The sequence below is a fragment of the Muscardinus avellanarius genome (assembly GCF_963383645.1).
Source record: "Muscardinus avellanarius genome assembly, chromosome: 18".
Lineage (NCBI taxonomy): Eukaryota > Metazoa > Chordata > Mammalia > Rodentia > Gliridae > Muscardinus > Muscardinus avellanarius.
In genome coordinates this window covers 23,054,852-23,082,028 of record NC_137804.1, presented here as the reverse complement: position 1 = coordinate 23,082,028, position 27,177 = coordinate 23,054,852, and the positions used below count along the sequence as shown (strand labels likewise).

Below are 27,177 nucleotides of genomic sequence, written 5' to 3'. Positions count from 1 at the left end.
GGCATAGCAAGAAGAGTAGAAAGGGAAAAACCTGGAAATCCCAAGGCTGTGGCCACTGCAACACACTTGGCTTGACTTTATATGTGACCAAGAGGAAATACGAGGCATCTGGCTCCTGTCTCAGAGCAGTTTCTTACCTTGCACACCTGAATGACAAGGCAAGGAGGCAGATGGCTACACACCAAACACACGCATCTTGCCACAGGCGGAGTATATCTGCTCTAGCCTGACTGCAGAAGTCAGGCACTGTTGGATTGGGTACTTGCTTTCAAATTTTAGAATATTAGAAACAATAGTGAAGAAAAGACACAGGTGTTGGCTGGGCTCCTTCATAATTGGAAGCTAAAAACCAGAGAAGCATTTGAGGCCAACACCATCACCATGACTACCTGAGCAGCCTAGAGCTCTTCTTAAGGGACAGGTGTGGGGATAATGTCCTACCACAGACCTTAAAGTAGCTGCTCTTAATCTGGCTTTACCAATGAGAGGTTGTTTGATCTCCCCAGGTCACCCAGCAAGCCATGGATGGAACCAGGATTCAAACCCCGGCCATGTTGGGCAAACCCCCCCATCCCCCCCAAGGACTGCACCAAGTGGGTTGTAGTACTTGTGACCTGTATACAGTAAAGAAAAATGGAATGAGGCCTTCTGAAAGGAAAAAGCAAATCCACACTGTACTCTTAGTACAAAAACAACTGATTTGTTCAATGTCTTTTGGAACAGATATTCTGCAAAAGTAAATTTTCTAGCTAATTTATGCTTCCCCAATTTCATTATAAGTAACACTTTTTTTTTCTGACATAACTTATTATCATGAACACAAGGGAGACAGTTACTTTGTTTCAGGACCAGCACTTATCAACTCTAACCGGAGTGGCCAGCAGTGTCATCCATACAGAAGATTTCTGTCTCTTCCCTCAGTCCTGTGGGTACCAGCCATCTCTTTTTCTTGTCATTATTACTGTGTCTTACTCTAGTTGACTTGACCTCCCTCTCCTTTTCCTACCAATTTTCTGCTTCTCATCTGCACTGGGACACTTCTGTTACACTTTCTTCTTGATGGTCCAGAAGGGGAAGTCATCTCAAGACAAGCGAGCTCTTATCAAATTAACGTCACTCCTCAACTTAAAATGTACCCCCCCCCTCGCTTCCAGGGCAATCATAAGAAACCTAACAATGGTTACCCTTGGAGGAACAGACTGCAGAAGAGGAGAGGAGGAGGAAGGAGGAGAAAATGAAGGCCTTTTCCCATCTCATATCTTGAATTAGTTGCAATTAGCTAATGTTATATGTGTTTTAGTTTTACCTGAGCAGGGAGATTGACTTTTTTTCTCATTTTATATTTAAAAACAAGTGTTATAATGATACCACTGTGTGCATGTATGTGAGTATCCATATCCGTAACAAATATATACACATAAATAGAAAATTTTTATATTTTAATTTTAATTTTTAATTTTTTAATTTTTGGTGGTACTGGGGTTCCTGGAAACCCTTCTATCTTCAGGCTACACTTCCATACCTATTTTTATATTTTTATTTGGAAACAGGGTCTCTTAAGCCAGCGAGGCTGGCTTCAAACCTGCGCGATCCTCCTGTCTCCACCTCCCACACGCTGGGATTACAAGCGTGCGCCACCATGCCCGGCGCATAAATATAACATTTTAAAGTTGGCTATGGTAATTATTTAAGAAACCTAAACTAATTTTAAAGAAACTCAAGGAGTTAAGTTTTCAAAAACCAGATTCTGCTATGGCATTTTTTTTTCTGTGATTGCAACATAGCAAGATATAAAATGAAACTTTTAATACTTAAAAAATTACTTATTGAACTGAATTATTGAATCTCACTTTATATTTAGTTTTTTTCCTTGCCAAATTAAAACCCACATAACTACTGTATGTTAAAAGGAAAAGATATACAGATTAAAAAAAACTCAGCCAGGTGTGGTGGCGCACTCTTGTAACCCCAGCATTTGGGAGGCTGTGACAGGAGGACTGAGGTTTGAGGACAATCTCAGCTACTTACTGAGGCCCTTTGCAACTCAGTGAGACCCTGTTTCAAAGTAAAGAATAGAAAATAGAGCTGAGGGTGTAGCTTGGGGGTAAAAAGCTCCTAGGGTTCCATCCCTAGTATCACAAAAAGGAAAAAAAAATTAAAAGACTCATTAAAAAGACGATATATAATCAAAGAATGATTAAGTATTGATAGTTGCTCCATTTCTTCAATTTTATTTTATTACTTTAACAAAGATATTTGGAAAAGTATATCTATTCTTGAAATATTATATAAAGGACTATAGTGTGTTTGGCCTCTGATGAAATTACCCAGCTTCTCATAGCGTTGATCCTATTCAGCACAGATAGTTGGAAATTATTTTGTTGTCACCACTGACTATTTTGGTTTCTATGTCTATTTCTATTTGCTTTTTGGCATTCTTCAGGAAGGATGTGGAGGAAAGCACAAAGTGATGTCTCCAAATCGTGGCAGGTGACCTCTTCTGTCTCCTCACTGTCAGAGTCATCATCGCAGACCGAGAGCCATTTGTTTGGGACTTGGGCCTCATCACGCACTTGGAATGTTCTCTGTTAGACTGATAAATCTTTGTGTGGGAGGAAGAAGAGGGGATTCTGAACAGGGTGTTCAGAAAACAGCTGGTTCCTGACTCTGTGTGTTTGACTGGGTCCTGTAAAGCAAACGCAATGCCTAAGAGAGCTGGAAAAGCTGCAGGGAAAGCCAAAGGCCAATGAAAATAGCGCCTGGCAGTAGGTGCTCATGTGTCAGACAGATGCATGAAATGATCCTACTTATATAACTAAGTTATCTGTATAAAATGATATAACCTCCATCTTCAGAGTTCTATTTAAAAAGTATTGCTCATCCGAGGCCAGGATAAGAGCCTGCCGAGTGGTTAGGCCGGTGCTGGGGCCAGCGAGGCTGGCATTGGAGCCTGCCGTGAGGCAAGGCCGGTACTAGGGCCTCCGAGGCCAGGATAAGAGCCTGCCGAGGGGTTAGGCCAGTGCTGGGGCCAGCGAGGCTGGCATCGGAGCCTGCCGTGAGGCATGACCAGTGCTGGGGCCTCCAAGGCCGGGATCGGAGCCTGCCGAGGGGTTAGGCCGGTGCTGGGGCCAGTGAGGCTGGCACCGGAGCCTGCCTTGAGGCAAGGCTGGTACTGGGGCCTCCGAGGCCAGGATAAGAGCCTGCCGAGGGGTTAGGCCAGTGCTGGGGCCAGCGAGGCCGGCATCGGAGCCTGCAGTGAGGCATGACCAGTGCTGGGGCCTCCAAGGCTGGGATCGGAGCCTGCCGAGGGGTTAGGCCGGTGCTGGGGCCAGTGAGGCCGGCATAGGAGCCTGCCTTGAGGCAAGGCTGGTACTGGGGCCTCGAGGCCAGGATAAGAGCCTGCCGAGGGGTTAGGCCGGTGCTGGGGCCAGCGAGGCCGGCATCGGAGCCTGCCATGAGGCAAGGCCAATACTGGGGCCTCCGAGGCCAGGATAAGAGCCTGCTGAGGGGTTAGGCCGGTGCTGGAGCCAGTGAGGCCGGCATCGCAGCGTGCCGTGAGGCATGGCCGGTGCTGGGACCTCCAAGGCCAGTATCGGAGCCGGCCGAGGGGTTAGGCCGGTGCTGAGGCCAGCGAGGCCGGCACCGGAGCCTGCCATGAGGCAAAGCCGGTACTGGGGCCTCCGAGGCCGGGATTGGAGCCTGCCGAGGAGTGAGGCCGATGCTGGGGCCAGCGAGACCGGCATTGGAGCCTGCCGTGAGGCAAGGCTGGTGCTGAGGCCTCCGAGGCTGGGATTGGAGCCTGCCGAGGGGTGAGGCCGATGCTGGGGCCAGCGAGGCTGGCATTGGAGCCTGCCGTGAGGCAAGGCCGGTGCTGAGGCCTCCGAGGCCAGGATTGGAGCCTGCCTTGAGGCAAGGCCGGTACTGGGGCCTCCGAGGCCAGGATAAGAGCCTGTCGAGGGGTTAGGCCGGTGCTGGGGCCAGCGAGGCCGGCATCGGAGCCTGCCGTGAGGCAAGGCCGATACTGGGGCCTCCGAGGCCAGGATAAGAGCCTGCCGAGGGGTTAGGCCGGTGCTGGGGCCAGTGAGGCTGGCATCGGAGCCTGCCGTGAGGCAAGGCCGGTACTGGGACCTCCGAGGCCGGGATAAGAGCCTGTCGAGGGGTTAGGCCGGTGCTGGGGCCAGCGAGGCCGGCATCGGATCCTGCCGTGAGGCAAGGCCGGTACTGGGGCCTCCGAGGTCAGGATAACAACCTGCCGAAGGGCTAGACCGGTGCTGGGGTCAGCAAGGCCGGCATCGGAGCCTGCCGTGAGGCGAGGCCAGCATCGGAGCGTGCCGTGAGACATGGCCAGTGCTGGGGCCTCCTAACCCGGGAACGGAACCTGCCGAGGGGTTAGGCCGGTGCTGGGGCCAACGAGGCCGGCATTGGAGCCTGCCGTGAGGCTAGGCCGGAGCTGGGGCCTCCGAGGCCGGGACTGGAATCCTGCCAAGGGGTTAGGCCGGTGCAGGGGCCAATGGCCAGCATCGGAGCCTGGCGTGAGGCAAGTTCACTCCTGCGGCCTCCAAGGCCGGGACCAAAGCCAGCTTAGGGGTTAGACCGGTGCAGGGGCCAGCGAGACCAGAACTGCGGCCTCCCATGAGGCAAGGCCGCTGCTTGAGCCAGCGAGGTCTGGATCAGTCCACTGAGTAGCCAGGCCACTACTGGGACCATCAAGAGTGGGATCGGTACTTGCAACGCAGCATGCACAGAGAAATATCGCAGAAAATATAAATCAGACGCTTCTCTTAATCAGCAATAACTAGGAGGAAAAGGGCAACAGGAAGAGGTTGAGCTATAGAAAGGGCCCTATAGTGAAGCAACTAATGTGACCAATCAGAGGGTATGTAATACTGGAGGACGGAGCCTCTTTAAAACGCAGGAGGTACATAAACAAATGTATCAAAGTAAATCACCAAAGAAGAGTGGGATGGAGGGAGGGGGAGGGAATGGGATGGGGGCTGGAGGAGGGCTAATTGGATGATGTGTGCTTGTATATCCTCTCAAGTCTTGTACTCCAATGTGATTGATATATGACTACAATGCACCAATTTAAAAAATAAATTAAAAAAAAAAGTATTGCTCACGTGGCTCTGATTTACAGGAAAAAAATGGACTGAACAATAGCCCAGAAGCAAAACTCAGAATTAGCAATCATCCCCCAGCCTTCTCTTCATTAGGTATAAATGGGCTCCATAGCCCAAGTCTTGCAGAGAAGTAAAAAATCTACACTGCAGCAATTAACTGTGAGATGACAAAACACTCGTTAAAAAGTTGTGTGTGGGGCCCAGACTTTAACTCTAAGAAATAAAGTTAAATCCTGTAGATTCTCTCGTATCAGAGGATCACCCTAATCTGCATATAAATACCATAACTGACAACTCTAAGGAGGAGGAATAGTATGGAGATTATCTTTCCATTGTCCATGCTACTAGAGCCCTTTATGATGTATGTTACTGAACAGACACCAGGAAGAGTAAATCATTCTTCATGAATTCCTGAGCTAGAAAAGCCCTTAAAAGTCATCCGGTGCAATTACCAGAAGACAGCCAGAAACTACCTGTGATCCACAGAGCTATGTATAGAAGTACACTGTTCTAGTGCCTCTGTATCTTTTTTTTTTTAAAGTCAATATATCAATTATATCTTAATCACAATCCATTATGAAGAAATATTACTATCAGAACAGTATTCTAATACTACTAGCATGACTATATGAATATTTTAAATGTGAAAGCTTTATTTTAATTACTGCCACACTGTTATCTTTTAGTTAGAATTTGAAAGATTCGTTAGGTTGGTCAAGGTTTCTACTTAATACAGAAATCCTTTTTATGGCATACATCAAAAGGTTGCATAGTAAAAGATTAATGTAGCAGTCTTAAAAGTTTATATGTTTTAAAATTCTATAGAAGTGCTGAAAATGGATTAGCAGTATGTTGTATTTCTTAAAGTTTCTCTCTACATTTTGAACAAATGGATATGATATTGTGTTAATATAAATCATAATATATAGGGTATATTTGGAAACATTTCAAAATCAGGTGTTTTACATGTAAAATTTAAGTACTTCTGGCTAATCATAGCATATAGCTAATGTCAGAACTAGTTTGTCAAAAACTGCCCAGAGATCCTTTGTAACAAAAAGAAAGCCTTGGTGTTAGCTACTCTTCAAAGTGCAATGTTAAAATAACCACAAAACACAGAATGAGTCATATTTTGCAAGGAAAGAGACCTGTGTACAATTAGTAGAAAACCCACATCAGACTGAGCCTTATTCCCACCACTGGAACGGAGACTTTTGCTCTGCACAACAGTGCCGCTCAGTGGCTGAGTGAGGGTAGTGGGCTGCTGATCAGAAGGTGTGGTGGGCAGGCACCAGGAAAAGCCTGAGCTGTGGAGAAGGCAATGATAATACTACATGGGGGGGGGGGGCAGGGAGGAGAGACAGAGAGACAGACAGACAGACTTTGTTGCTATGGTAACTGTACCTTGGAGGTCAGTTAGAGTCTGGACAGGAACAGAAACCTGAGCATCGCTTCCTGTAACTATATCGCCTGGATTTCATAAGAAAAAATAATTAGATTTCATAAAAAGATACAATCAACTTTTCTTTCATACTCAATGTTGCAATTTTATCAAGTTACTACAATAAAGTACAACATAAAATATAGCACAAACAGAAAAATAAATATGAAATATTAAATGTATATTTTATTTATTTAGAAGTAGGGCTTGAAATCAGGGGTACTCTACCACTGAGTTACATTCTCAGCCTGTTTTTTTATTTCTAATTTCGAGATAGGACAGGGTCTTGCTAATTTTGCCCATGCTGGCCTCAATTTTGTGATCTTCTAGCCTCAGCCTCCTGAGCAGATGGGATTACAGGCATCCACTACCATACCCAGCTTAAGAAAAAAATTTTTTTTCAGGTATTCTACCTCCAAGATATACTTCCAGCACTATTTTTTATTCTTTATTTTGAAACGGTCTCGCTATGTTGCGGAGGTCTCACTAAGTACTTAAGCCTGGCAGAAAAACTGCAATACTCCTGTCTCAGCCTCCCAAGTACCGGGTTTACAAACATCCACCACCAGGCCTGGCTTGGAAAAAAAAAAATTTTTAAAGGCATTTTCTTTTTTTTAAATTTCTTTTCTTTTTTCTTTTTCTTTTCTTTTTTTTTTTTTTTTTTTTTTTTTTGGTGGTACTGGGGTTCCTGGAAGCCCTTCTACCTCCGGGCTACCCTCCCAGACCTGTTTTTACATTTTTATTTGGAAACAGGGTCTCCTAAGCCAGCGCGCGCGGCTGGCTTCGAACCTGCGCGATCCTCCTGTCTCTGCCTCTCCTGTCTCTGCCTCCCAAGCGCGGGGATTACAAGCGTGCACCACCACACCCGGCTTAAAGGCATTTTCTAAGAAGGTTTCTTTGCTTGTTTTTCCTAAAAGAAAAGCATACACGTTTCTACTAGACTGGCATTTAGGGAATTTTTTGCTGAGCAGATTTCATGATGCTACAAGTATTCCTGTTTTTTATTTTTCTTTTTTAAAAAGTTTTAATCCCAAAGTAAGTGATATGTCATGTATTAACAGGCATTCTTTTGAAATTGATTTCTTTCTATATTAGAAAAATTTATTTTTAACTAAACTTGAAAGCAATGTCTTTTGCAAGAAGGCCTAAATAAGTCCTAATTTCATATTAGGTAATGAAAAGATTTCAAAAGTTACCACATGCACTTATAAATGTCAATGTGTAAAAATAAATCTGTGAACTGCGTACCCTTAACTTGACATACTTATAGGCAAGATTTCACTTATAATTTGGACCTGTAGTAAACGCTTAAAATAAAGTGGTGCTCAAATTCAAAAACCAATTAAGATACAGACAAAGGGAACAGAAAGGGGGGAAAGGTGCATTTTAAGAACACAGAAAAGAAGGGAAAAGGGGCACAATAGGAAATTCTGTGAAGAACTTGAGGTGTGCTGACATTTAGAAGAAAACCTTTTTGGTGCTTTGCTTTCCTTCCTGATGACAAAGTTCAACACTGAGCCCAGCTGCTATCAACAGAATGCGCCTCTGGATATACCGCTATGGAAAGCCATGTTATTTTGAGATTCACAAGCAAAAAATAAAGCCTTTTAAAAAGGCACTATATTTTCTATGTATGATACTTTATGACTAATAGACTTGCTTCTCCTTTAGCTTTTATATATATAGTAGTAAAATATAAAATCTGAACTAAATAACATGTTTTTGGTGGTCTGAGTCCTTGCTACAATTATGATTTGCAGCATGGTCAGTACATCTGGAAATTGTTGGGTTATAATTATGTCAACCCTATCAATCAACATCATACACATTTACATTCTCCTATAGCTGAAATAAAATCTATAAATAGGGAAATACCCGAAGCCAGTGGTAAACAGCTTTTAGTGGAGATGATTATGTCCTGAAATTTTCTAATATAATTAACTTTAAATTCACTGATACATGGTAAATGGGAGACCTGCTTTCTATATACTCAAAAGAAAATGTAAAATTCTATATCTGCCATCCATTTTCCTCTGCTGATTCTAGATCATTTATTAGCGAATATGTAGAGATTGAAAGCTCATTTTAATATAAACACCACCAAGAACACTGCGAGGGGACATCTGTGCCGCCTCTCCTTTCCTCACCGTTCCATCCCGCCACACACAGAAGCCACACCATCCATTTCAAGCAAAATGTGCATGGATCTGGGTTACAAAATGACCATTCCACTGATGAAGACCAGAGCAATCTCATCTTTATAAACAACCATTTTTCAAAACAACTTTCAAATTTTCCAGTAGTGTACACTAAAAAGACTCTTACAGTATCTCCCTCAAAGGTACAAGGCAGATGGCTCTGTTTGAGATAGTGAGAAATCATCTCCCAACACAGGCCTCCCGACAGGCAGCCAAGCTCCTGATCTCGGGTGGCAGGCCCGCGGGGTTGTCAGTGACAAGGCTCAGCAGAAAACTGGTGGGCAATACCAGCAGAAAACTGGTGTGGAAATATTTCTCATGGTAGCATTAATAAATACAACTTTTTTTCCCCCCACAAAAAGAACCACAGTATTTTAGAGCAGGGGGACTCCCTAGGAGTCAGTCTAAACCTCTTATTTAAAGGTGAAGAGTCAGAGTCACACAGCTCCCAGCACCACACGGGGTGCATGGTGGGCAAAGGGAGAAGAGGCATCAAAGTAGCCTCTTTTATATACTTCTCTGTTACCCTTTTTGCCCTTTATTTTATTCAGACCATTATGCAGGAAGGAGCATTAGCAAGAATGCTTATCTTAAATATGAAGCTACAGGCTTGTCTGGTAGACTGACAAAGAGGAATGAGCCATCTGCAAATATATGGAAGAGTTGGAAAACAAGGCCCATTTCTTTCGGGATGGGATCAGTAACACAGAGCCCCAGTGATGCCCATGTTCCGAACACTCCACTCAAGTGCTCCACTGCCTCCCTCTAACGGGACCCAGTTCTCATCAACTGTCCCGTCTCCATGCGCTCCCTTTCTCACTACTGTGATATTAATACTTGACATTTCCTTAGAGACACAGCTTTATATTTCTATAGTCATTTGGCTTGGTTCCTCAGAAAATTTAAGCTACAGCATTAAGAGATTCTCTGACTCATTTGCCTGCCATCAGTTAGAATTACAACTGACTAAAGCTTGTTATCAAAGCAATATTGAAATCATATTTGTTTAGAACAATAAAACAGTACAATTAAGAAATATATAAAATAACATTCATTTCCATTCTGGAAGTGGGCATGTCTCCTGGCATTAAAATACGTTTACAACATGTTAATGATTGAAGTCTCCTTTTCTCTAAACCATGCGTGACAGCTCTACATGAAAAAGAACAGGGTATAATTTTAAACAAGAGAGTCTTGTGTAAAGTAAATTGAATAATCTAATAAAAATTTAAATACTACTTATATAAAGTCTAATATTTCATACAGGCAAAGAAATATAGAAAAGGCACCATGATGTCAGTAATGGAGGAATAGCAGACGTGTGTACACGGGGCGCAGGCGCGCATACACCTTGATAGAACTTTTTCATTGGGGAATAAAGTCCACTTAGCTTTAGTTTACAAATTTAAATGCCAATATGCTACATTTTTAAATAATTTTGTATGCAATCTTAGAGTATACGGAACATAGTTTAAAGTCTTCTTACTGACACTACTACTGCTGTTACTGTCAACTCTTAGGTACTGAACGCTGATATAACACAGGTTCCCTTCACTGGCTCAGGATATTTGTTCTGACACTAAATGGCCCCAGACTGTTATGCTCTCTGAGGTCTTAGACTTGTTTTTGGTATATATTCTGCCATGTGTTAGCATTTCTTACTTCTATACAATGGTTATTAGAGTCAGACCACTAAAAAGAAATCTAGCTGTTCGTAATCTGCTATAAATAGAGGGACCCATATATTATGTCTCTTTGAAAATGAGGGGAGAGTAAGAGTATGAAGCTTCTGGGTAAGAACCTGAAGGCCTCTCCTATAAGTCTAGCACATGAGGGAGGCTAGGCCCTGGGAAGGCCCTGACACACAAGCACCACAGCAAGAGGGCTACCCAGAGCAGGAGCAGGAGCGCCTCACTTGTCAGGGACAGCCCACCAGCCTAAAGGGTTCAAACACTTGCTTTGGCTGCCTGAGATTCTATTTAGCTTTCTTTGTCTTTTTTCTCTTTAGATTACTTTGTGCTCCTTACAGGTAGAACAGCAGAAGGAGAGCTCAAAAGCCTAGGGCGTGTTTCTTCCAAACCACCGCCAAGCGCTGGCCAGTGCTAGCACCAGTAAGGCCCGTGGTAATAGACCTCCCCACTTCAGATTCTCTTCTGAAAGGCAGGGCTTCTGTCTTGGAAGCGTCCCTACATGGAGTTATCAGAGGACAGTCAACAGATAGTTGTTGCTATCATACAGCAATGTGCATCCATAGGGCAAAAGGCAAGTATGGAACGATAGAAATGTTAAAACAACCTCTTAGCAAATTACCCCACTGTAACAGTATTGATATTCTAACTTATAAAGAATCATGTATAACAGATCCCAAAAAATTAAGCCTTAGTTAATTTATGATTCTAGAAGATTGCTTCCTTATATGCAAGTGAGGAAATCCCAGGCTGCACAGTGTTCTTTGGATTTACCAGCACTTTTCCCTACCTTTGTTCAACTGTACCGGCATGCTTTCAGATTTCATCAGCCGCTGTTGCTGCTGCAGCTGTTGCTGCTGCGGTTGCGGCTGTAGTTGCTGCTTCGGGGCATCTGCTGAGATCCTGGTGGGAATCACAGCAGAGGAAGAGCTGCCACTGTTGCCCCCAGGTACAGAGCCACTGGCGCTGCCTGGGGCCACTGCTGGGGAAATCAACTTTCTTCCAAAGTTAATCAGGCTATTGGAGACCTTATTTATATTCAGGGGGGCACCTTTGGCATTGGTCCTGAAAAATGAAAACAAGAAAAAAAAAAAGGAGACATTTAAATTAGAGGATGACTTATTTTCAGGTTCTCCACTGGTATAAAAGCATACCTTGTCCTGCTCTGAAAAAGACCATTTACTATATGAGCTATATAAAGTAAAAAGTAAAACTGCACACCAGGGCACATGCCTGTAATCCCAGTACCTGAGAGGCTGACAGGAGGGCTGCAGGTTCCAGGCCTCCTTTAGCAATTAGTGAGACCTTCTTTCAAAATTAAACAAAAACAATAATAACAAAACAGCCAGGGTTATGGTTCTGAGGTAGAATGCCCCTGGATTCAATTCCTACTACCAAAACAAAACAAAACGCTAAGGTAAGAAGTAGAAACTTAAAGGGACCATAGAACAATTAAATAATGAGATTCTTAAAAACACAGCTTTGGAAAACAGACATTACTTTATTATATTTATTCATATTATGTTCCAACATTGTCCTGAGTACTAATGATATGGTTGCCCCAAACAGACATGGTTCTTCCCTGGAGCTTTAAGTTTGGTAGAGAGAAAATAAATTAATTTTAAAAAAATTACAAAAACGTTTATGTTTAAAACCTGTGATGTGGATTAAAAAGGAAAGGCTAAGAGCTTAGCAGTCCTGGAGTGCTTACAAAAGGGGCTCTTAGGAAATGAGGTTGAGAGTGGATTTCCCACAAGCTCTTGGACATGGGCAGTAGGACAAATTCAATCTGATTTTGAAAATAAATACATCAGAGAGCCATGATGTAAATTATAAGTTATATTAAGTACCCAGTTCATTAAAATTGAGGTCCACGACCACTCCCTGTTCACTCCATATTCTCTTGCCCCACTTCTCTAGTTTATTTTTCTTGGAAGTCCTTTTCATTATCAGACATACTATATCCTGACTTATTTCACTATCATTTGTCTACCTCCTCCAAGTATCAGATGCAAATTTCGTGAGCGCATGGGCTTTGGTTTCTTCTGTTAATGTCATGTTGCCATTGCCTGGCACACGGTGGTGCTTTAAAGCACTTGAGAAATGGTAGCTGCATCTAAGCACAGTCCACGTCTTCTTCCCTGTCACAGTGGAAGAAGTCCCTGCTCCCAGCCATGATAGCTTCTCCATTTGTGCTCCGAATCCCAATTCTGATTCCTCTCACGGTTCCAGATGGCTCCTCCTATGGCATTCTCTCCTGCACAGTCTCCTTCCCTCTCTACTGGGTCATCGCCACTGCCGTACAGCCTGGGTGTGTGTGCAGGTGTGCACTGGCTTCTCCTCTGATCCCTCATTTCTATCTAGTTCCTTCATTTCTTTCTCTACTCAAGTTTTTTCAGGGTATCTTCATGTGTTACTCTACTTCCTCAGACTAGGGTCCATTAAATTATCTCTGTGGCCTCTTTGCTACTATCCTAAACCATTCAAGGTCACATGACTCCTGTTGTAGACCCAAAGTCCCCTTCTGATTTACTCTACTACTCAGTAGCCACCAGGCCCCTCCCTCCCTCTCTGCTTTTCTTGGCTTCCAGTTTGCCACACCTGTGCTGTAACTGGGACTGGCAAGTAGGGAACACTTAACAAAATTTGTTAAGTAAACAAGTATTTCCCTTTGATTCATAATGTTGCAGTATGCCCCAGGGTTATTATCTTAAAAACAAGTTTTTTAAAATTACCAATTAGTTGTAGGAGGTAGCTCAACTCTGTGACAATACCAAAGTTTGCATTTTGTGTGTGTGTGAAGAGTGGACGGTGATGCTGTGGAAAGGGTACTCTACCACTAAACTATAACCCCAGCCCTTTTTATTTTTTATTTTGAGACACAGTCTTGCTAAGTTGTCCAGGGTGGCTTGGAAAATGTAATCCTCCTGCCTATCCTCCTCGGGAGCTGGAATTTCATGTGTGCACCACTGCAGCTGGCCAATTTGCAATTTTACTGTCTAAAGCATTAATAGAAACATATTGTCTTTTCATAAAAGTGCAAACGATTCTCTTTTTGTAGTTAACTTGAATTTGACTATCATATCCTTCTCTCAGATCTATACAGTAATCTACTAGCATAGTAAGTATACGCTTTGTAGATGACAGCTATAACCTTGATATTAGTAGATATTCCTCTGAGGCAAAACTCACTCATAATCTACAATACAAAGGAAAGAACACCATGCTTCTTTCTCCTGTAGTTTTCTGTAATGGTGCCAGCTGATGATATCTATGGCTTAGGTACAGTACGCTTACATTGCTTTGGAGGCAGGAAGAATCAAATTTCAAACATGGAGTTGAACTTTATAAAAGAAAGATGTAGAGCTGGATGTGGTGGCACATGCTTATAATCCCAGTACTTGTGAGGCTGAGACAGAAGGATTATAGGTTGGTGGCCAGTTGTGGATAACTTATCAAAATCCTGTTTCAAAATAAAATAGGATTGGGGGTATAGTTCAGATGTAGAATGCACCTGGGTTCAATCCCTAGTACCACATAAATAAAGTATTATTTCAACATATAATCAGTATTTAAAAATAATTAATGAAGCCAGGTATGGTGGCACATGCCTGGCCTGAAATCTCAGTACTTGGGAGGCTGACACAGGAGGGTCACAAGTTCAAGGCCAGGCTCAACAATTTAGTGAGACTCTCAAGAATCTAGAGAGACCTTGTTTCAGAATAAAAATTAGAAAGAGCTGGGATGTAGGTGTGGTGTGGGTAGTTCATGCCTTTAATCCTTGTGCTTGAGAGTCTGAGGTAGGCAGATCGAGGCCAGCAAAGACCTTCAAAGGCCTGGGATGTAGCTCACAGGTAGGATGACCCTGGGTTCTACCCCCCCAGTAATAAAAAATAAAATAAAATAATTAATGAAATACTTTAGTTTTTTTCATCCTACTAAGGTTGTTAAAAATTCCTGTATGTGTAACAGCTGGGCATGGTGGTACACGCTTGTAATCTCAGTACTTGGGAGGCTGAAACAGGAGGATCCAGTTTCGTGGCTAGCTTCAGTGACTTGGCAAGGCCCTCTGCAACTTAGTGAGACCCTGTTTCAAAATAAATAATAAAAAATCGGGCTAGAGTATAGCCTGGATGTAGAATGCCCCTGGGTTCCATCTCCAGTGCCACAATAAATAAATAAATAAATTAATTAATTACTAAATAAACATAAAAAGAAAGACCTACTCATTTATAACTGAATGAAGTGTGAAAATTTTCAAATGTTTTCTTTTGTTTGAAGTTTCATCTTTAAAGCATCAAGCTATTTAATGTCCTCCTGAAAATTATTAAAAATAATGTTTTCTAGTGGGGATAAGGATATACAGGACTTGGGCACCACTTCCTTTCCAGTTCTTGGCTGCTTCCTAATGAAGCAGAGCATTCCTGACTTACAGATGTACGGGGTGGTAACCAAGACGGCTCTCAGTACATCTTTATTGAGAAAAAGAATGCGTGAAATGAAATGAATTTATAAGTTCCAGATTAGCTAGGCATTCACCTCCGGCACCTCACTTCCCTCGGCAGCCCTGTGAGCTCCCTTTCTCATGGGTGGGAGTGGAAAGGAGAGCAATCATGATACCCGAGTTCTGCTTCATTTCAGTTTTGCTTGTTTGCAAGTCAAGATTCATAATTCACAGATATGAAGAAGTTATAATGTTGTTACCCTTTTTTATAAACAAAAATGTACCAGTCAAATTCCCACTCTGCCAGTTGTAAAATTTATATGTTGATAAAAGTACTAAGAAACAGCTAGTGCATTATCAAGAGAATATGGTTAATGCATCTTCATTACTACTAATAACCATGAAAAACATATAGATCAAGCTCATGCCGAGCAATTTTTCATCTGAATAGCTCTTTAAAGGAGATGAGCACTGTTTTCCTTTTCTGAATGTATTTTTGTGTTTTTAACCACTTTCTCCCTTATCTACTACCCAGGGCTTCGAGAAGCATGGTTTCTTTTCAAAGTGACTACTGAAGGTGATGCTGTTTCAGGATAAAAACAACTGCAAATCATATACTACTAAGGAAAGCAGGCTGTTGGTATTTTTTTTTCTAATGTCAAAGTTACCACATTTAGACTTGAAATATAACTAACACTTTCTTCACATGAAATACTAAACAGCTTCTGGTAAGTATGAGTGGCTGTGAGGTATACTATTAAGTCATGTGAAAATTAATGCAGTTGTTGGAAGATCTGATGGACAGAGGAGTGAACTGGATTAAAGATGGCGTGCTATGGGAAGTGTTGAAATGAATAGCAAAGGGAATTTGGCGTTAACAAGACATAGAATATCAAACCTAACGAGTAACTGATTCTATGTAATCAAAGACTTTCATTATTATGGTCAACTCACTAGATTAGAAATAGTACCTATAGTAGAGATTTTTTTTTTTTTCTTGGTGGTACTGGGGTTCCTGGAAGCCCTTCTACCTCCGGGCTACACTCCCAGACCTATTTTTTTACATTTTTATTTGGAAACAGGGTCTCTTAAGCCAGCCCGCGTGGCTGGCTTTGAACCTGCGCGATCCTCCTGTCTTCGCCTCCCAAGTGCGGGGATTACAGGCATGCGCCACCACACCCGGCTGTAGAGATTGTTTTAAAAGTGTGCTAAGAACTTAGTTCTGGCACTATGTCACATCAGAAGCGACGGCATTTCCTGAAGACCCAAGAATCTCTTCAAAAGACCCTGGGTTCTGCCCCCCCAGTAATAAAAAATAAAATAATTAATTACGGGCCACTCTAGCTACTCTCAAAGCCTCTCTCTACCCTCCTGACCCCTCACAGCCTGGCCTTCTGATCCTCCCTCCTCAAAGGAGCTCTCGGGTCTCCAGTGCCTTACTCAGTGCCAGAGTTCTGGCTTGTTCTTATTCAATTCCTAAGGCCTTTTTCTGAAACTTCTTAAAAACCATTGTCACCTCTAGAAAAACTGTCCACAACTTTTTCTCTCCTGGTTTCTAAATCTTGAGAATTTCTACTTACAGGTCTAATTTTTAGATATTATAAGGTTACTATTCATTTCACTTTCTGTAATACAATTTTGTTAGATAACTTTCTATATTTCTGTCAAAGAATCGGTTTTCAATTTATTTTAAGTTATTTTTTCTGTGTTCTAATTTATGCTTTTCTTGTTATTTTTTTCCCCCGTGTGCTCTCTAAGGTTGAATGTTTGGTTGGCTCATTCATTAATTCATTTTTAATTTTCCCTCCTTTCCAATAAAAGAATTTAAAGTTACATATTTCCATTGGATTCCAACATTAGAATAAAAGTTTTCCCCATATTTTCATAATATTGGTTGATACATCATTTAGGTACATTTTTAAATTTCAGATAGTTAGGTTTGTTTGTTTTAAAATATATTACTAATTTTCAAATAGTCACAGTGGCACATGCCCCCTGAGACTGAGGATCACAGATCTAAGGCTAGCCCTTAGCGATTTAGTGAGATTTCCTTCCTTCCTTCCTTCCTTCCTTCCTTCCTTCCTTCCTTCCTTCCTTCCTTCCTTCCTTCCTTCCTCTGCCTGCCTCTTTCTCTCCCGTTTGCACGCTCTCTCTCTCTTTCCTTATTTCATGGTGCTGGGGATTGAACACAGGGGCATTCTACCTCTGAGTTACACCCCCAGCCCTATTTTTTTTATTATTTTGAAGCAGGTTCTCACTAAGTTGCAAAGGGCCTCACTAAGGAGCTGAGGCTGGTCACAAACTTGTGATCCTCCTGTCTCAGCCTCCCAAGTACTGGAATTAAAAGCATGTACTGCAACAACTGGCTTGAGATATTTTTTCAAAATAATAATAATAAAAAGACCCAGAATAGCCAAAGCAATTCTCAGCAATAAGAACAATTAGGAAGTATCACAATCCTGGACTTCAAATTATACTATAGAGCAATAGTAGTAAAAACAGCATGGTATTGGCACAACAACAAGCATACAGACCAGTGGAAGAGAACAGAAGATGCAGAAACAAACCCACATACCTACAGTCAATTGATTTTTGACAAAGGGGCCAAACTCATATGCTGGGGGAAAAATAGCTGGGAGAACTGGCTATCCATTTGTAGAAAGATGGAACTAAATCCTTATCTCTCACTGTGCACAGGAATGAACTTGAGATGGATCAAAGACTTAGAAATTAGGTCAGAGACTATGAAGTTATCAGAGGAGGGCATAGGCTCAACACTCCAACATATAGGCAACATATAGGCAGTAACTTTCTCAACAAGACCTCCAAAACACAGGAAAATGAAGCAAGAATTAACAAGTGGGATTGTATCAAACTAGAGTTTCTGCTCATCAGAGAAAAACCATCAAGAATCTAAAGAGAAAGCCTACAGAATGGAAGACAATCTTTACCAACCACCACTCTGACAGAGGGCTAATATCCAGAATATACAAAGAGCTCAAAAGACTCTACACTAGCAAAACAAATAACCCAATCAAGAAATGGACAACTGAACTGAATAGACACTTCACAAAAGAAGAGATACAAATGGCCAATAGATACATGAGCTGCAAATCAAAACTAACACTGAGATTCCTTCTAACCCAATCAGAGTAGCAAGCAGAAAGAAGTCAAATAACAACAAATGCTTGTGAGGATGTGGGGGAAGAGCAACTCTTTTACACTGCTACTGGGAGTACAAACTAGTTCAGCCGCTATGGAGATCAGTATGAAAATTCCTTAGAAAAAAGGGAATGAGTCCACTATATGATCTGGCTCTACCACTCCTGGGTATCTTTCCAAAGAAGTTGGAATCAGAGAACTACAGTAACATATGCATACCCATGGTCATTGTTCACAGCAGCACAATTCGTAATAGCCAAAATATGGAACCAACCTAGGTCTCCATCAACAGATGAATGGATTGCAAAATTATGGGAAATACACACAATGGAATTCTATTCAGCTATAAAGGAGAACAAAATGTCATTCACAAGAAGATGGAAAGCCCGGGGAACATTATGTTAAGTGAGATCAGACAAGCCCAGAAAGAGAAGGGACATATATTTTCTCTAATATGCCCAAACTAGGGAGTATTAGGGATACCAGAGGGGCTCCAGATAATGGAGGGGAAAGCTCAGCCAAGTTAGAAAGGAAAGGTAGGAGAGGAAGAAGGCTGAGGTTGATTAATGGAGGAGCTACATTCGAATATGTGTATAAGTGTGACTGTAGCATGGTCAACCTGGAACTTATTGTTGGGGGGGGGGCGGAAGAGGAAGCGAGGGGGGAGGGCACCAAGCCCTGTGTAAATGTATGCCATTTTCAATATGATCTACATAAAAATAAAGTAAAATATAAAAAATAAACTAAAATAAAAAGGGCTGGAGGTGGAGCTTAGAGGCAAAATGCCTCTGGGTTCAACCTCCATTACCATCTATTTATCTATCCATCCATCTATCTATCGATCTATTTATCTAACTCACTTTGTTTTACTGAATAAAAATAGACATATTAGAAGAACAGAAGTGGGAAAATATTCAAACAAGTTAGAAAATAGGCAATTTTATATATTAATATGCTTATTAATTGCTTAGAAATGGATATAGTTTATTACACACAGCCAGTGTCATTACCAAAAAACAAATCATTACAAGGCAACTTTACTTTTTGTTTTACAGTGTTTAAGATCTGTTAGATTTTGTCAAGGTAATGTCAGCACCTGTGGATATAACAGAGAATAAATAAAGCTTGCTTGTTATGGTTGAATAACTTCCCCAAGCCTACTGTTAAATATCCACAACCCATTTATCACTAATCAAAATTGATAATAAAAAAGACTGATAGTAGCAAGTGTTGACAAAGATATGGAAACACCAGAACCTCATATATTCCTGATGTGAGTGGAAAAGGTAAAATAGTTACTTAGAAATGAATTTAAATCTATCAAAAAATATAGCAACTTAATTTTTTTTGTGTGTGTGTGGTACTAGGATGGAACCCAGGGGCATTTTACCTCTGATTTATACCTTCAGCCCTATTTTATTCTTTCGTTTTGAAATAGGGTCTCACTAAGTTGCTGAGGCTGCCCACAAACCTGCTATCCTCCTGTCTGAGACATCCAAGTACTGGGATTACAAGCATGCACCACCACACCCTAGCTTAGCAACTTAATTTCTAAGTGTTTATATAAGAGAAATAAAAACATGTCCACACACAGGATCAAATTTCTCTACAGAATGTTCACAGTAGCCCCATTTATAGTACTTCAAATCTATAAAAACCTAACACCCACCAATAGAAGATCAGGTAAATTATAGTATATTCATATAATAGAATACTACTTAACACTCTTACAGTTTCAATCAGGAATGTCTCCCAAAAGCTCTTGTGTTGAAGGCTTGGTCCCCAGCCACTGATGCGGCTCAGAGGTGGTGAGAATTTAGGAGGCAGGGTCGAGGTGGGTCACTAAGACACACACTATGTGTGTGTGTGTGTGTGTGTGTGTGTGCACGCGCACATGCGTGCGTCTCTCTTTCTTGCCATGAAGTGAACAGTTCTGCACCACCATGTCCTCTCTACCACGCCTCACCGCAGGCAGGCCCAGAAATGATGGGGCCAAGTGTCCATGGACTGAAAACTCTGAAATTGTGAACTAAAATAACTCTCCTGTTTTGAGCTGATTTTCTCAGGTATTTCATCACATCAATAGAAAGCTGACTAACACAATTGTAAGGATACAGGATATATATATATATATATATATATATATATATATATGTATATGTATATGTATATATGAATATGGACGCATCTCAAAATCATTATGCAGAGTGAAACAAAGTAAACACAAAAGAGTGCATGTTGTATGGTTCCATTTATGTGAAGCATAAGAACAGGCACAACTAACATATGGTGATAGAAATCAGAAAAGTAACTCCCTCAGGATGCAGGGATGGAACTGACTATAAATGGATATGAAGGAATTCTGAGGCAAAATAAATGATCATGACAGATCTATTATTTTGGATGGTAATTTTACAAGTATATGTTAACATCAAAACTCTTCAGACTAAATACTTAAGATGCAAAATATACCTGATTTTTAAAAAATCTACATACCCTGGACTAAAAAGCAAAGAGTAATGTTAGCATTTTACCTAAATTAGAAAGAAATTAACAATTATCTTTGAGAACTTCAGATATAGATATGTTTATACAGCAAAAATGCTTAGATATTTGAATACAAAAATCTTAAAATTTAATTTATATAGTTATCAGTGTCTTGAAATACCAATTAGCCAATTAATTATTAATAATGATAACCATGGACTCTTATGTTTTGTGGCTTGGGAAACATTACTAGCATAACTTAATAATAAAATATCTCTGAAAAATACAGTCATTATGGAAGCCTAATTTAAAAACCTTTAGGACCATATACTATGGAAATTATTCTCAAGAATCCTATGATGCCTTTTATGTTTCAAAATAATGTTTATCATTAAACTAAATATCCGATCATTAAACTATCTATTTAATACTAGAAACAGTGTTAGGTACTGAGCTAGAACCTGAGAACATGAAGATTTTAGGGTGCGGGTCCTGTTCTTAAGAATGTTCACTCATGTGAGGTATCCTTGCCAGGTATGTGAACTGTTCTGCAATTAAAGCTAAAAAGCATTCATTACTTACACCTTTTTTGGTGGTACTGAGATTGAATGCAGGGGTGTCCTACTTTCGATTATAGCCCCAGCCCCGGTTTATTTTTTTATTTTGGTCTCTTCCTAAGTTGCTGAGGGTCTAAATTGCTGAGGCAAATATGGTCTCTGCTCTCATGGGGCTCATATTCTAGCATCAGATTGCATTTGTTGGAAGAATCTTCTTGCCCCTGGGAAGCTGTGTGTTTTCAGGACATTTTGATTAGGCCAGGCCCAAGCCCCGAGTGGAGTAGGCTCCAGATCCCTAGGAGACATGGGAAGTCATTGGCCTCTAGGCATCCCTGGGGTAAGGACGGATGCCACCACTCTCCATGTGCTGGGAGTCCTAGCTGAGGAATGCAGGGCACCCTTCCCTGAAACCTGGCCTCAGCTTAGATCCCATGCAGTGGTCCTGGCCAGAGATATTTTGCAGAGGACCTACCTGCTGATAATTCTGGAATCATTCATTATCAGAGCCAAATAAGTTTTTCACACTAAACTCTGACAAAGGACAGAGGAAAAGCTGGATAAGTCAGCGCTGAGTGCTACTGTTACAGAGATCAGGGAACTAAGATGAGCTTCTTTAATTTCCATTAAAGCCTAATTTAATAAAATGGAATACCTAGTTTTGGAGATATAAAACAGAGTTAAAAGACTTATTTAAGCCATGTGTGGTAGTGCCACTTGTAATTCCAGCATTTGGGAGGCTGAGACAAGAGGATTGCGGTTTGTGGACTGCTTCAGCTACTTAGTGAGAACCTCCACAACTTAGTGAGACCCTGTTTCAAAAATAAAGAATAAAAAAATAGGGCTAGGGTATAGCTTGGAGACTGCCCCTGGGTTCCATCCCCAGTACCAAAAATAAAAAAATAAAAATAAAAAAAGACTTATCTAGTTCTGCCTATAAAAAGGTATGACTCTTGAGGCACTACTGATAGCTTAGCTAACATTTATTTTATCTCCTTTTCATAGGAGAAAAAAAGTTATACAGTCTGAAAAATTGTATAATTTTCAGAACAGAAACTCCAAGAGTATTTTGGAATAAGGAAGATATGTGGTTCTACCCAATATAGTAAAATGCAGACTTTAAAAAAAATAAGAAATTCCATTCTGTGACTACTCACTTGGGCATTTCAGTAGTCACAGATTCTTAAATAAATTAGATGGGTCTTTCTGAGACTGGTCACAATTTCAATGTACTTTTTATAGCAGTAATTTCTGGTTATTTAAGGACAAAACGAGAGCAAGATTTGAGTGTTAAATTGTCATTCTGAGCTCAAAAATTGAATGAATACAAAAATATCAATCCCCGTTTTTAAGATTAAATGTGCAAGTCAGTGAAATCAGTGCACAGTGAAGTATTACCCATCGTGTCATAGAGAAGCTACCACTAAAATACCTAGACCCTTGCTTTTAAAGACTTAATTATAGCAATCCATGGTAAAGCAGAGAAGAGAAATCAGCCTTCTTGATTTTTAGAGATATTCTTATCCATGGAATCACATGCCATCTTTGCGTCCTTATCCCTTATTTGGATATGCAGCACAAACGGAAGTCCACGGCCACTGATGTAGTAGGTAGGAGACTCCTGCTTTCCAGGTGCCTGCCTGGCTCTAACCTTCATTCCTAATCATTTCTGGGGGCTTCCCCCATGAGCATCCCTAACCCCTCCAGATCTTCTTCACCTCCTCTCTTGCTGCTTAGTGACAGCCCCCAACCCATCCACTCTTTTAACAGCTTCCTAATAGCTAAGGAAGTAGTGGTGAGGTCACTTATGGCTGAAGGGCCAGGCCGGCAGAAGCGTTTTAGGTCTTAACTAGCTAAACAGGGGCTCTACCAAGGGTTCACAGGTATAATGTTTTTTGATCACAGAAAAAGGAGTTCACCGTGGTGAGCAAGGGGATAATATGGTGGCTATAAAGACTATATACAGAGGTAGAAGAACTCTGGCAAAATTATCAAGTTTGTCTCAATCTATACTCTCTCCTTTGAGTGACTAAGGAACCCTATGAACCTTCACAGTGCTGGCTCATTGGTTTTTAATCTGCGAATACACAAGGTGAAAGTGACCCTCTATTGTCATTTTGGTTTTCGCTGCTTTTACTAATCGTGAGTTTGAACTGCCTTTTCAGCGTGTACTTGCTGACCGCGCTTCCTCACTGGGTGCTTGTTAGGACCTAGGAACATCTGTATGTGTTATAATACAGTTCACAGGTCAAAAGTAGCCTTTATATTTAGTGCAACAAAAAAACAAAAATATCCACACAATAAGTAAGTAAGTAAGTAGCCTAAGATGCCATTTCAGGAAGTGAGGATTGTTCTGAGAGACACAAGAATACCAACAGCAAAGCACAAGCACAGGCTGATGGTGAAGGGCCAGCACTGTAGCAGAGTCTCTCAAGAGCTGGTGTTGAAGGAGGACGGTCCTGAGAGTGCCACATGGCTTCCTGGCCAAGAAGTGTAGGGAAAAAAAAAAAAAAGCAGAAAGTGCTTGGGAAGAGAAAGCAGGCCAGATGGCTGCAGCCCATCACAACTGCAGGGAGGTGGCAGCAAATAAGGCTGGTGGGGAGGCTGTGGCAGGCCACCCGGCAGGGTCTGCCTTGAGGCCCAGGAAAGCCTGTGTTTGGATTTTGTCCTCAGTGTTTTGGGAAATCACTGAAGGGCTCTTAGCACCAGACTGACACAATCTGATTGACATAATTTGGCTGCTGGGTGGAAATGGGTCTAGGAGGAGAAGAGGAAGTAGGAGATGAGCCATGATCCCAAGACTTGGTATTAGCAGGGCACAGAGAGAAAGGAAATTTGTTTCAGGATATATTTTGAAGGAGATTTGCTGATGGACTTGATATGCAATGGAGAGGAAAAGGAGCCAAGGACATTGTGAGGCCCTAGGGAGGGCTAGTCACTGTGATGGAGAAACAATCAGGGAACAACAGGTTTATGGGTATGGAGATAAAATTCAGAGTTGTCTGGGAAGTATTACATTTGAGATGCATACGGGATATCCAAGAGGAGCAAGCAGCGGTGGGATCAAGAGTCTAGAGTTCAAGGGGAGAGGCAAAACTGAAGGCAGAAAGCAAGGCCCCTTTAGCAAAGATGGTATGACGAGCCATGATCTATGCTGAGGTCCTCTAGGAAAAAGAAGCCAAGGGTGTTCCAACACTTAGAGGACTATAAGCAAGATCCAGCAGAGAATGGCATGGGCCGAACCCAACACTGACATAGGGATCTTATATTTTGCACTGAACCACATACCTTCCGTCTACATTAATGTTTTTATAGTTTGTCAGTTACATCTGCTACAAATATTTTCCTAATGCTCTATTTGTCTTTTTATCCAGATCATATTATTTTTGGTTAATCTTCTTAGAAACATTTGATGTATAGCAACATACAGATGTTTCTTTTGCAATCTCCGTATTACTGATACAGTTAAAAGTCTTCAAGTAACTTTGTTAGACAGGCACTTGTATTTTATTTCTAAGTTTGCCTGTTTGAGTGCATTTTGGAATTCATTTTAGAGTGTGGCAAAAGTTGAGGCCTTTTTGAAGACTGACAATTTTCCTAATATCATCTATTAACTCCTTCCTTCCTTAGCCATCTGTGATGTCTTCTACTTCACAAATTATAACTGTTTGGCTCAATTTCAATTTGTTCATTTATTTATCTTATGATGCTGGGTATTGAATCCAGGATCACTCTACCTCTGAAATATATCACAGCTCTATTTTGTTTGGAAACAGGGTCTTGCTAAATTGCTGAGGGTCAGGCTGAATTGTTGACGCTGGTTTCAAACCTGTGATCCTTCTGTATAAGCCTCCCAAGTACTAGGATTACAGGTGTGAGCCACCATGCCTGCTCCAATCCAATTTTAAACTTTGACATTACAAAAGTGATGATGAAAGCCTTTTTTCTTCCATCATCAAATGATACTTTGTATAAGCAATATGTTTACTCGGAAATGTGATAACAAGGAAATATGTAAAACAGAATCAACATCTTCAGAAAAAAAATGAAGGGAAGGCAGGCTAAACAGAAGAGAGTAAACACATGAGGGAGCGAAAGGAAAATTGTAGTCTATCTCCTTTAGGGGTGGAGAAAGATGCTGAAAATATAAAATTCAGAAAGACATACAATTAATACCTGTCAAGTGCCTTTCCTCTCCAAGCCATTGCAGGTGTCATGAAGTAGTGAACAAGAAAAGGGAGGTGCCTGACCTGGTGGCTTCGCCTTTCATGAGGGCAGTCAGGAAAACGTGGTAAATGCACAAACGAGCTGCCTACCTGCAGCTGGTGATGAGTGCTACGAAGAAAAGGAAGTTGGGCACTGGGCCCTTAGACGGGAAGAAAACAGATAGGGGGTCAGTAGTGGGCTCTCTGCGACGGCATTTGGGCAGAGCTCTAAACCAGACACCTGTCTAGGGACAGGGGGTGGGTGAAAGTGAGGAGGTAGAAGGAAATAGGCAGATAGGGAAAAGGCCTCAGTAGAAAAAGTTAATTTCCTGAGTTTCCTGAGGGGTGACAAATGCCTGAAACTCCAAAGGCTCAGAGATAAGAAGGCCAGAGCTTCACAAAGCCATCTGTTTACTAATCAACAAACCCAGGAGCCCCTCACCGAGCAAGTCTGGCATTCCTGAAAGGAGACCCTTCAAAGGACTTGCAAATACCCTATGCAAATCCTGAGAGCTGCTTCCTAAAAATCCCAAAAGTCACCCTAACCCAAAGCAGACTTGCAAGCAGTCAGGCTTTGCCTGACCTGATGACAAATTGGAACTTTCCCTCTCGGGATCCCCTTCCCTTTTGGGGAACTGTTGGCCCTGAGAGAAGGCAGAGTGCATCTGAGGGCACGTGGCTCGGGCAACTCTTGAGTAGTGACCTGAAGGCCTCTGCTGGACATCAAGGCTGGCCAAGCCCCTTGGGATGACCTGTACCTCTTTTCTGGCAGATCGCATGGACTCTGGGAGAAAGTAGTTTGCAACTGACGGGCACTTGGCTCGGGCAACACTCGGGTAGTGACCCTGAAGGCAGCTACTGGACCCCAGAGTTCTGACCGCCCCTTTGGGGTGTTCGGCCACTTTTCTCTATCCCCTTCTAGCAGATCGCGTGGACTCTGGAAGAAAGCAGCCTGCACCTGAAGGCAATTCGGCTTGGGCTACTCTCAAGTATTGTCCTGAAGGCAGCTGCTGGACCCAGAGTTCCAGCCCCTTTGGGGTGTTCAGCCACTCTTCCCCCATTCCCTGCTGCTTCCAATAAACCTTTTACTCCCCTTCCTGAGGTCTGTGGGTATCATTCTTTGCTCACCGTAGACAAGAACTCGCCGGGTTTCCTCTCAAGAAACCGCCCGTTTCAAAAGGAGTGCTCCAGCAGGATAGAGTTAAGTGCAAAGGCTCCACACAAGGGCAAGGAGCAGAGGGCCACCATGGCTGTGGCATGGAGGTGCAGAGAAGGGAGACCAGAATGGGTGATTTCATAAAGATTGGGCGGGATGGGCCAAAGAAAAGACTGGACTCACAAGGGTAACGGCCAGCCTTGGGAGAGAGCTACCAGAGGTACGGTATCTGTTGTAAATGGAGATTTCTCTGGCTGTTTAGAGAAAATTAATCTGTGTGAGTGAGGAAGAAGGAACTCTAGCAAGAATGATCTGACATAAGAACCTAAAATGCTTTATTCTTTTAATGATAAAAAAGTAAATACTGGACAAAATGGAGAGGAAAAACAAGTGAACAGACTCTAAGATTCCTGAAGGTAAGGGTTTGTCTACAGTTTATTCACTGGGCATCTCCAGTGCCTAAAATAATCAGAATCTGGCACTCAATTAAAACGTGTCAAATTAAAAGAACAAGTTAAAATAAGAAATTGCTTCGTATTTGCGAAACAAGATTTGGATGAACTTAACAAACAGAAGCAGGCTTCAGTGGTCTCATGGGCTATGATGCTGGTCTTATAATTACAGATCACATCAAAATATGCGACAGAGTCAAAGCTGGGCAACTTTATACTACATTACACCAATTTTACTGTTATAATAGCAGGGTTCAGATTTTAAGTTTA

The 27,177-nt window shown here is 41.8% G+C and overlaps 1 protein-coding gene across 2 annotated transcripts in view; it reads right to left on the bottom strand.

Annotated features, from left to right (window-relative positions):
* Positions 1-27,177, bottom strand: part of TBC1D5 (TBC1 domain family member 5) — a gene marked incomplete at both ends in the record, with an annotated part of 350,595 nt that overhangs the window by 52,446 nt on the left and 270,972 nt on the right. The window contains 2 exons of one of the 2 annotated variants that reach the window (XM_080715898.1): positions 6,525-6,590; positions 11,238-11,512. In XM_080715898.1, the coding sequence (XP_080572024.1) occupies positions 6,525-6,590; positions 11,238-11,512 (341 nt within the window). The remainder of the gene's footprint in view (positions 1-6,524; positions 6,591-11,237; positions 11,513-27,177) is intronic. The other variant, XM_080715899.1, reaches the window with a different exon arrangement.